At 42.3% G+C, this 11,994-nt stretch overlaps 1 protein-coding gene and 1 pseudogene across 1 annotated transcript; one reads left to right on the top strand and one right to left on the bottom strand.

Annotated features, from left to right (window-relative positions):
• The first annotated feature begins 2,592 nt into the window (after window positions 1–2,592).
• LOC108375317 (vacuolar protein sorting-associated protein 54-like) lies at window positions 2,593–4,129 on the top strand (annotated as a pseudogene).
• Window positions 4,130–4,351: 222 nt separating this feature from the next.
• Window positions 4,352–10,006, bottom strand: LOC108375316 (uncharacterized). The gene is made up of 3 exons (XM_017631417.1): window positions 9,856–10,006; window positions 6,914–9,783; window positions 4,352–4,453 (listed from the first exon to the last, which is right to left on the bottom strand). The coding sequence occupies exons 1-3, from the start codon at window positions 10,004–10,006 to the stop codon at window positions 4,352–4,354; spliced, it is 3,123 nt and encodes a 1,040-aa protein (XP_017486906.1).
• Between the last annotated feature and the right edge of the window lie 1,988 nt (window positions 10,007–11,994).

The following is an 11,994-nucleotide window of genomic DNA, read 5'->3' as shown; positions in this document are numbered from 1 at the left end:
TATATGTAAAAAGTAGAAAATTACGCTCTAAAGACCCCGGACAACACCCACCCAAATATAGTGCTTTGGGCGAGCAGTGGTCCAAATGTTGTGGGAAGTGTGCCAGGCAATAAGATATCTGCGTAAACGTCGGTTCCCAGGATCAAGCGTATCGGTGCGGACGCATAAAAGCGAGGGTCTGCCAAGCGTATATGCGCGTACGGTTCAGCCACCGAGGCGTCGGCGCTCCTAGATGGGCTTATCCTGCTAAAATTGGATAGCGCAATAGCGTGAGTCGCTACCCGTTTGTTTTGCCCATATTTTCCTCGTAAGCATACCAGACAGCCTCTTTCTCCGCCAACGCGCGTCTCGTTCAGCTGCAACTCTCGGGCTAAGTCAAGTGCTATTATAGTTCGAGGAGAACATACGTCGATTAGGGCGCTGATCAAATGTAGACGCCCGCCATACTCTACTTTAACGACTGCAGTCGGAGTGATAGCGATCATCGGTTGAAGTGTTGGCGCAGCTATGGCATGGTGACCCAAGATTCCGTTTCGGAACGCACGTCGTTTCGACAGCTGGTGAGGCCGAGTCGCCAGTCTATCTTCCTTTTGTGTGCGTCGAGAGGACTTGCGTTTGAGATTACGCAGGCGGAAAGGCCTGGTTTCCGCTCCACGTAACCGGTTCCGCTCATGCTGCAACAGGGGTCGAAAAGGCCTAGTTTCCGATCCCCTTTCTGCGAATGCGCGGAGAGGCCGAGTCTCCGCTACATCGCCTGAAAGTGCACCTTCTTCGGTATCTGGACGGAAAGGCCGCGTTTCCGTTCCAGAATCGGACGCAAGTAGCGAGATTACACCATCGGAATTTTCTTCTTCCTCCTCCACCTGTTGGGCCCATGACTTTTTCGATGTTCTGGGTTCATCCTCGAAATGTAGTGTCGAGTGGTGCTTTGCGCCACATCGTTTACATCTGCCTTCGCTCACGCAGTCTTTTAATTCGTGATTCATCGCGAGGCAATTAGCGCAGTAGCGTCCTAGTAAGGCCTCACGCAATCTTTCCTCTGGCGACTACGCACGATACAAAGGGCAAAGCCTGATCGGATGATTTGCGTCGCATAGGCGACATGGTTGCGGATAGCGATGGGCGCGCTGTTCGGCCCTTTTCCTCATTGCGGCAAATTGAGACATCGTTTCCTCTGAAATTGTGTCGATACTTTACGTTGGTTCGAGTTTTACGCTTGATATGAGTTGTTGGGTGGCGAGTGTATCGACATTGGCTAATTACATTAAGGGCATAACTATTTCGCTGATGCATAAGAACAGTTTGGTTTGTGTAAATGGGTTTATCATTCGTACGGCGCAAACTGNCCCTCTGAAATTGTGTCGTTAATTTACGTTGGTTCGAGATTTATGCTTAAAATGTGTTGTTGGGTGGCGAGTGTATCGACATTGGCTAATTAAGTTAAGGGCATAACTATTTCGCTGATGCATAGGAACAGGTTGGTTTGTGTAAATGGGGTTTATCATTCGTACTGCACAAACTGACTCGTGTAGATTATGTAGAATGCCCACTTGAGACCCACAAAAAATGAAAAGTGGATCGCCCAAATGCCATACATTCTAAGGTGCAGGCATGCACGGGCAGAGGTAAGTTTTATTTATAATCCAAAACAGAAAATTTTCATAAATATGAATAATCTCCTCAGTTTGCTGATATTAATCAAATAGTAATTAAATTGATTGGTTGAAACTGTGTAAATATTATTGACGATTGTAGTTTGGTTCTTCTCGACACCCTGCAACTTCCCTGCTGACAAGAAAAGAGACAGTTTTAGTGTCACTGCATGTGATATCCGGCCTCACATGCAGGGTAGCACGGATGCAGTACAATTTATGAATTGAAGCTGGCATGTGCAGTGTTACAATAAAATATCACATTTGTCTCTGAGGTTTTCCTTAAAATATGTAAAATATCTTATGCATTGATGTCTCAACATGACAATGCATTTTGTTTTGTGGGTGAGTATTATTTTATGCTAGCAAGCTGATTGAACAATGAATGACCAAATGGTGCGATGGTATAACCAACACCTGTTTTTTTCCGATGTGGAACGTATGTATATGTGAACGTTTAAACCAGTACTCAGACCCCACTCCGTTGTGAAATGGGAATAGTAACAGTTGAAAAAAGGTATGTGAATCTACTCACTTTATTCCCTTTTTTTTTTAAATAAAAATAAAAAAATCTTCCGACGAACTGATAACTTCTCCTTTTTTTGGAAGTCGGTTAAAACTAAGTTCGGCTGAGGAGGAATGAAGTTAGTCAATACAACATGTTTAGTTGTTCTGACTTCATGTACAAATTGAAACAAAATTTCAATGAGCTGTTTTCGGTTTAAGTAAAATATTGTTACTAAATCCTCTTGTGAAAAAAATCCTATTTTATGTTATCATGAATGCGTAAAGGAGGATAAAGCATGAAAATCTAGTACTACAAAAGTTGGTTTTACTCCGATTTTTTAGTGATTTCTCCTGAACACTTTTAGGAGTCCGAACCTTGGTATACACATATGTCAATGAAAAGAACTCATTCACACCATTGGAAGGTTCATTAATGCACGAGGTATTACGCAAGCAAACAGGTAAGAAGATGTAAAAGTTTAGTTAATAAGAATTCTAATTAATATAAATTTTCCTTTTCAGATAAAAATACATACGCCTACATCTGTCTTCGTTTTCACCTGAGTGGTCAGTCTTTTCACCAAAAAGTGGGGTGGTGCTTTCGTTGAAAAAAACTTATATACCACCTACGCCACGTTTGCCTGAAATCACTTATACAGATGTTAATAAATATATAGCGAAAATCGGTAAACGTTATAGGCGACATGAGCGCATGTGTGCACAACAAACACCTGCCGCAATGGCTGAGCGCGAAGCTAAAACGCCGACGTCGCCCACACATACCGTCAGCCTTAGCGCCATTCCAGATATATTTCTAAAAGAACAATTAAATTTAAATCATCCAGCGGCATTTGCGCTTGTATTTCCCAGTATTGCTGCGTATAGCAGCGAAGAGAATAAGCAGTCTGGACGCTTGTTACAAGAGAAGTTGTCGCATTATTTAGACATTGTGGAGGTGAAAATAGCACGTCAAGTATCCCAAAAAACCGCGGCGTTTTTTTCATGCGATGACATCACAAGACGCCATTATGACTGAGATGCAGGAAGCTGCTTATAATGCGCGTGAATGCGCGCTTCATTGCGTACGCTGCATCAGTCTGCTGTGGTGGATTCGTTTCGAGTGATATGTTTTGCACAAAGGAGGCAGAACTTCGAGGAGGCATTGGATAAGCTCAGTCTGATGGCGACAGTGCATAAGACCCAACCCATGCTGCAACTTTTGCTTGGCACTCAGGATTATGTGGCGACGCTTGACTTGATAGGTACCACACAGGAAATTTTAACACAAGAGCTGATAGGCATACACTGCTTCAAGCATCTGCCCATGCAACTCACCGAAATGGAGCAGCTCATCGATAAGATGCTCACTACCGAATTCGAGCGTTACGCTACCACTGACCTCAACAGGCCGCTAAGTGACGTGCTCAATGAAACGGAAAGTGTGTGCTCGGAAGAAGACGAATTGGTGTGTATAGTTATGGGACTTTTGAGGAAAAGGAACTTCTCATTCGTAACAGCCTATAAGGACGAAGCAATTGTAACCATACGTGCCATCATCAAGCAACTTGTTATCGAAGTTATTGCCTCCAGCGATGCAGAGTTTTGCCTTAAAGGCGCCAGCGAAGAGGCGCAAAGTCTCTCCATCAGCGAGTGGATAGCGCTGTTGAAAAAAAGCCACAGTAGCGTTGTTGACAATTTTACAACGCATACGCGCCGTAACCGGCATAATGCGACGGACAACAGACGCTGCTGCTGGACGTTGTGGTGGCGTTGAAGGCGGCGCGCAAGATTCAGCTGTAAATCTTATAGATTCTGAAGCATTTCTAACCGCTGCTGACTGGAAGAGTTACTCGCGTTGCGCGAATCTGGTGTCAACGCAGAGCTTGGAACGTGCAGTAGCTACCGTGGATGAGGTGGAGCAATTGACGGCGGTTGTAGGTGAAACTCAACTGTGTGATTGGACAAACTAAACTAAGTATTTACAGCATTTATTGTAGTATCTCATATACACCCCATTTCTGTTTGCGTTAATGGATAGATATGCAACCTGATAGACATGTTTGTTGTTTCTTTTGGTTTTGTTTATATACAAAGGTATATATATATGTATAAGTTTGTGTGGCCGTTCGAAGAACATAGTAAAGCGGTACCACAGTAACGCTGCCGAAAATTTGCACAAACGCTGGGACTGCTTAACTGGTACAACGCTGGTAGAAATTCACATCGAGCTTGATGCTGTGGTGATGCATGCAGTACTGCATTGGTGATTGCCACTTGCACAAGCCCAGCACCTCCTGCGGTGTGGAATTAATGGGGAAAGGAAACAATGATTGGATTTGTGTCGCTATTATAAGCCCCTTTCAATCCTGATACTTTCTAGCAGCAAGGCCATCATAGTGGTTCGTGGGATCGGTTTGATAGAAGCTCCTTTGTAACAATATACTAATTCTCCAATTTTTTTTAATTTTTTTGTATATCCAACAGTTTGAAACTAATTCATTTGTATTTTATTAAGGGGTGCGCGAATAAAGAAACCATGCGGCTGAAACGACTACAAGGAGAAGCAGCCTGACGACTCTGGCCAACAAAAATTAGAACGGAACCAGATATCTGTGAGTTTCAAAATTATAATTATCATTCTTAATTCTGATGAAAAACCAGCAAGTTAAAAAAAAGTTTAAATTTTGAATATTTTCCTTTTGATTTTATTTATTTATATATATCGATAAAGTTTTTTTTTTATTTATTTATTGGTAAACTTGCTAGTTTTTCACCGTTGGTAATTCATTTTGATGTGACGCAATTTACTTCTCTGCAATGCATGGGTATTTTGGGTTAGGATCTGATGATGGTCGTTTATTTGTAACCAGATCAACTCGGGGAAACCCGGGTAAGAACCATCACCGAATTTTTATTTTGAACTCCTTAGTCGTGGGATCCTTCCTAATATAAGGAAGTGGAATCGCGTGGGAAAAGGAAGTGGGATATAATGATGAAATGGTTTACGAGGTGGTTGTCGGCTCCGAGTTTCCATCGTTGCATGGCGGGAGTAGAACCAACTTCACCAGTGGTCTAGTGACTTGACCTTTCTCCGTCAAGATGTCCACTACTCGTACTCTGCTGTCGGCACCGGCGTGTACGTTGACAACTCGTCCTAACCTCCATTCGGTTGGGGTTAAGTTGTCTTCCTTGATGACGACCAGGTCACCAGGTTTAATATTTTCCTTGGGATGTTTCCACTTAATGCGTTTTTTAAGTTCAGTTAGATATTCTGTTTTCCATCGCCTACAGAAGGTTTGATTTAGTGCTTTGAGTTTTTGCCACCGATTCACTATGGAGGCAGGAGTTTCATTAACGTCTAATTCTGGTGGGGCTAGAAGATGTCCACCAATGAGAAAATGGCCTGGAGTAAGCGGCTCCAGGTCAGTAGGGTTATTTGAAGAGGGACTCAGTGGCCGTGAATTGAGGCACGCCTCAATACGGCATAAAAGAGTACTAAGCTCTTCAAAGGTGTATTTGTGGGAGGACGCAATTTTTCTAAAGTGGCTTTTGAAGCTCTTTACGCCCGCTTCCCACAGTCCTCCCATGTGAGGCGCTGCAGCGGGTATAAAATGCCACGTCAGCATTTGATGATTGTATTTCGAGATAGTTTTTTCTCGGGTTTCAGACAGAAAAGCTTTAAATTCAGATCGTAAGGATCGTGAGGCTCCGACAAAGTTAGTGCCGTTGTCGGAGTAAATATTTCTCGGACATCCTCTTCTAGCCACGAACCGTGCGAACGCCGCTAGAAAAGATGGGGTACTAAGATCACTAGTAGCTTCTAAGTGAATCGCTTTTGTCGTGAAACAAACAAATAAACAGACATACCCTTTAGAAACTCGACAACCTCTGCCGCGGTAACTTTTAACATCAAAAGGTCCAGTAAAGTCTACCCCCGTATTGGTGAAAGCGCGAGTAAATGTAGTGCGTTCCGGAGGAAGAGTTCCCATAAGTTGAGTTTGTGACCGTTTTTTAAAGATAATGCATGTCTTACAATTATGGATAGTGGACCTGATCAAGTTCTTGACTTTGGGAATCCAGTATTGGGTACGGATGAGGCGTAGCATCAGTTGATTCTCTCCATGCAAGGAGACCTTGTGAATAAACGATACAATAAGGCGGGACAACCTGCTGTTATACGGGATAATGCTCGGGTGGCGTTCATTGTATGCTAAGTCCTGGGATGCTCCAAGGCGACCTCCGGCTCTGATGATGTCATGTTTATCGATGAACGGATTAAGCGGAAGGATTTCACTCTTCGCATCGATTGGTTTTTTAGACTTCAAGTTTGCGTATTCTTCACCATAATAATGCTTCTGGTAGATTTTTATCAGGATTTCTGCCGTTGTTTTAATTTCATTAGATGAAATTAAACAAGAATTTTCCTGAAATGAAGCTTTTGTTTTGGAATGAGTTCTTCGATAGAATCTCATAACATATGATAAAACTCTCAAAGCTCTCGGTAGATCGGAAAAACGGTCAAGAATATCGATATCATTTGCTCTTGTTGTCGCATAAGTGTGTGCTCTTTTTTCTTCAACTTCTGTATGATAGTCTGTTCCTTGAGCGGGCCACTTGGAGTTGTCTTCTTGCAGCCAAGAAGGTCCCTGCCACCACAAAGAATTGTTGACCAATTCTGACGCAGGTAGTCCTCTGCTAGCCAAATCGGCTGGATTTGAGGCCGAGTCTACGTGTAGCCAGTCCTTCTCCCCTACTTTTTCTACGATTTTCGTAATTCGGTGGGCGACGAAGGTTGACCAAGAACAAGGCGGCTTTCGTATCCATGCGAGTACGATGGTCGAGTCCGTCCATAGATGTGTCTTCACTGGTCCTAGGTTGAGGTTGTTGATTATAGATTCTATGATTTCTGCGAGCAGTACTGCTCCGCAAAGCTCCAGTCGTGGTAGCGATATAGTTTTGACGGGGGCTACTCTGGTTTTTGCCAAAAGTAGATTGACCAAAATTTTGTCATCTCTTTTGACACGCATATATGCCGTAGCCGCATATGCTTTTTCTGATGCGTCGCAGAAACCATGTATCTCTATGGTGTCTCCAGGTGAGAAGTATACCCATCGAGATATTCTGATATTATCTATTTCGTGGTAATGTCTCGTAAAATGCTGCCAACGTTCTAAAATAGTATCAGACACAGTCTCATCCCAGTCTGTGCCTTCTAGCCAAATACTTTGCATGAGTATTTTGGCTACGATGACTATTGGTGCGAGCCATCCCAGTGGATCGAAAAGCTTGGCAATCGCTGACAGCATCGCCCTTTTCGTAATAGTGTCGTGCTCCTCCAATGGTCTGACCATAAAATAAAATAAATCCGTATGGGCATTCCACCTTATGCCCAGAGCCTTAACCGTGCTGGTGTCTTCGAATGCTAAGAAATCTTCGCTAAGAAGGTCCGTTTTTGGGATGCCCTTAAGAATTTCCTGACAATTTGAGGTCCATTTCCGTAGTGGAAAACCAGCTGATCGTAACACTTCTGAGATTTCATCTCTTGCTTTAATGGTAGAGTCGACGCTATGTCCTCCAGCTAACACGTCATCCACATACATGCACTTTCGTAGTATGTTAGATGCTATTGGGAAAGAATTCTCTACATCGTCGGCTAATTGCAGAAGTGTCCTTATCGCGAGGTAAGGTGCGCTATTAATCCCGAAAGTGACAGTCTTTAATTCATATAGACTTACAGGTTCGTTCGGGTTTGTACGATAAACTATTCGCTGGTATTTGGTATGGTTGTTATTCACCCAAATTTGGCGGTACATCTTCTCGATGTCGCTATTAAAAACGTACCGATATAATCTCCAGCGGAGTATTAATATTGGAAGATCTGCTTGGAGTACTGGACCTGGGTAAAGTACGTCATTTAAACTTGTACCATTAGCCGTCTGGCTTGAGGCATTAAAGACGACCCGAACTTTTGTAGAGGTGCTTTCCGCCTTTATCACAGCGTGATGGGGTAGAAAGTAATTATCGGAAGAGTCTGCTGAAATGCTACCATTTATCCTGGACATGTGTCCCAGTGATTCATATTCTGTTAGTACCCTATTATACTCCTTTTGCAGGACGGGATCCTTTGTAAGCCGCGTCTCATTCCGGAAGAACTGAGAGCATGCTCTTTTAAGAGAGGGGCCTAGGCAAATGTTTGCTGGAAATTCCTGCCTAAATGGTAGCGAGACTACATATTTTCCATCTGGGTTTCTCTCAGTCGTTTTCCGATAAAGCTCTTCACAATACTTGTCGTCTTCGTTTAAATTTTTGTTTTTCGGTATATCTTCTAGTTCCCAGAAAGCTGTTAGTTGTTGATCCAAGGCAACTTCGCTATGATAAGAAACTATGTTGTTTGTTGGATTTGGTGCTTCTGTGCGACCGGTTAAAATCCAACCGAACACGGTTTCTTGGGCAAGAAGTGTACTGAGAACATTTTTCTTCAAGCCGCACAAAATAATTTGGGGATAAATGTCTCCGCCAAGTACTAGGTCTACTTCTTCGTTAACGTAGAACCTTTTATCTGCTAAAATCAGATCTGGAAATGCCTGCATAGTCATAGCGCTGATATGGCAGGATGGAAGATTTCCAGTTAATTTTGTCAGCACGAGCACTGTTGCATGTAGACTAAACAGTGGGTCAACAGGGGACCGTAGTTCTATGTTGCATGCCTCCTTGACCTGAGCAGAAGTTGAATTCGTTATGCCTGAAACTTTGGCATACATCTTCTTAGATGGCAGGTTGATTCTGCGTTTGAGTCGTTCTGTTATAAAGGAACACTCCGAACCAGAATCAATGAGTGCTCGTGCTGAAAAATCTGTACCATTGAGACGTATATTTACACGAGCCGTTCCTAAAAGTACACCTGAGTTCATATTTGCATAATTAGACTTAACGTTTTTGCTTTTACCGGAGTTAGTTTTATTGAAGTTACGCCTTGCTGCAGCTTGTTGCGAGGTTGAGGCAACATCTTTGGCAGAGCTCGGTGGCGTTTGAGGCGGTGTTGCCTTTGGCGGAATTGTCTGGGTGTGCAGGAGCGTATGATGTCGCGAGTGACACGTGCCGCAATTGAAAGGGCTTGTGCATCTTGATACAGTATGTCCAGAACTCAGACAATTCAGGCAAGCATTGTTGCTCTTTAAAAACTCTATCCTTTCAGTTGGCGTTAGCTTTAGGAAATGGGAACAGCGGCGTAATTTGTGCTCATTTGTTTGGCACATTTTACATGTGTACTTGGTTACGCTTGTTTGAAACGCGCCAAGTCTTTTTGTGGGGGCTTCTGAGGGATGTCTGGTGTTTTGCGGCTTTGACGCTTTTACAGACTTTATGCCCTTTATGCCTGACATGGTTTCCAAGGTTTGAAACCTATTCGATAGGAACTTGTCCATGTCTTCCCACTTTGGTAAATCTTTCTTGTGGTCTATGGTTTGTTCCCATAGAGCCAACGTACAGTCGGGAAGTTTAGTTGAGCATAGATATACAATAATTGCATCCCAATTCGAGATGTCAATGTTGTGGCTCTTGAGGGCTGATAAGCAATTATTTATATCGCGCTGCAACTTCTTCAGTGAGCTACCACACTCACTATCTATAGAAATTAGATTAAAAAGAATTTTTAGTTGCGTATTTATGAGGATACGCTTATTTTCATATCTCTCACACAGGTTATTCCAGGCCGTTTGAAAACCTTCATTGGTGAGTGGACATTTTCTTACTATGTCTTTGGCTTCCCCTTGAGTCTTCTGATTCAGGTGAAATAGTTTCTCAACAGGGGTGAGTCGCTTGTTGAGGATGTATATGGCTGTGAACATGTCACGGAACGATGGCTATGACAGATAGTCGCCCTTGAACACATCTGTGTCACACGGAGGGAGGTGAATATTGTGTTCACGAACCGACTGATCTTGTACATCCTTCTCTGCGTTTACAAGCGTCTCAGACTGACTAGCCATTGCTGACATGCATTTGACATAGCTGGAAAACGAGCCCTTATGTTTTCGTCTAATTGCTTTAATGTCATCTTTTGAAATTCCTTCTTTATTTATGATCGCGTCATAAGCTACTTTGGTCTTTTCCCACAAAGCCTTTAGTTCGTCTTGCTGTATTGCAAGGCCGTGTTATTTTTGCACATGCAGCAGTACATAGCATGTATTTAGGCGCCTGGTGTTAGCAGACGCGCCTAAACATACCGGCCCCCCTAGACGACTTGGTCGTCTAGTGGATATAACAAAAGCCGCAAATATCCGGCTCGAAGGACCAATAAAAACATCAATGTGACGCAGTGCGGCTCAAGTGTGGTGCGCAAACACAATGAGGTTTGAAAAATGAGGAAAAAAAGACAAATAAAACTCGTTTTAGTTTAATGGTTTTATTAATTGTCCAAGTATTTTGAATTGATGTATATGTGGTTTACAATGGTTTTACCTGAAACTCATGTGGCCTGGTAGCTGCAGTTCTTTCTCCTTGGGCTCCCGATGAAGAAGTGAAAAATCTAAAGCCGTGATTTTCGTTCGAACCGCCGGACAAAGAAAAGACGTTGAGGGGAAATTCAACGAAAGATACTTTATCCGGCGGGAAACTTAAACTAACGGCGCGAATATATAATATATATACATGTGTACAAGTATGCATGCATAAATGTGCACATATGTGAATGACACATTAGGGTGGTGCATTAGCTTTTGGAAATATTTAGGCTTAAGGCCTAAATACTGTGGATAATAGAAAAATTTTTGCAAGCTGCGATAAAGTTGAGGAAGCAGAGGAAACTGCATAGTGCTTTCTCGCGACGGGGGGAGTCTTCGTTCGTGTGTCTGCCAACAGTGAACCTATTGCCGTATCTAATAATAGCGAATTATCAGACTTAGCTGGCGGAGCTTAGCTCACTCACTGCTGTTCACATTTATATGTACAAATATAAGTATACGCACTTCTGTTTAATTAACTTTTTGTTTATTCTCTTAAGCTCATTCGCTCACCAATTTTTGTTCTGTTTGTAAAGATAATTTATAACCATTGCCCTGAATCTATAGACACGTACGTACATACATACATATACATGCATACATAATTACATACATATTTACACATACTATTTATATATATTTTATTTTATTCTGTTCTGTGTCTCGGTTTCTATGCAGATACCCCTAGAAGATGTTGGTAGATGAGTCTATGTATACCAGCAATCAGACAGTAATGATAAATGTGCTCTGTAAGCAAGCAGATGGTCTTAAAGTTGTCCACTTCAATGCTCGAAGCCTTAATGCTGCAAAGCTTGATTACGTTAGGCACACTTTTGAACATTCGTCTGTTGATGTTATTTGCGTATCAGAAACATGGTTTCATGCAGATATTCCGGATCATTACCACTCCATTCCCAATTACAAACTCCTTCGAAATGATCGTTTGGGTAGAAAGGGTGGTGGGGTAGCCATATATTGTAGGAGCTACTTAAATGTTGTGATCGTGAGCCATTCATCTGAGAGTGAAATTGAGTATTTGTCTGTCGTTCTGTCTGATACTAATACCAAAGTGCAGGTGTCTTGTGTTTATAATTACAAGAAGAATATTTGTTATCCGCCTTTTTTCGATCACCTTTCTGAACTTCTTATTGATTATGATCATTATATCATCTGTGGCGATTTTAATAAAAATTTACTTGTTCGTGATTAGGGTGGCCAGATATTATAGTGACATAATCAGTACAGTTGGGATCAAAAATCAGTACAAAGCCATAAAAATCAGCTCATTTTTAAGCGTATTTTTTATTATTAACAATATAACAACCAAATAACAG

Source organism: Rhagoletis zephyria, unplaced genomic scaffold, assembly GCF_001687245.7.
Source record: "Rhagoletis zephyria isolate East Lansing unplaced genomic scaffold, Rhagoletis_zephyria_1.1 Rzeph_scaffold_08739, whole genome shotgun sequence".
NCBI classification, from domain to species: Eukaryota; Metazoa; Arthropoda; class Insecta; order Diptera; family Tephritidae; genus Rhagoletis; species Rhagoletis zephyria.
This window is presented reverse-complemented; position numbering and strand designations above follow the sequence as displayed.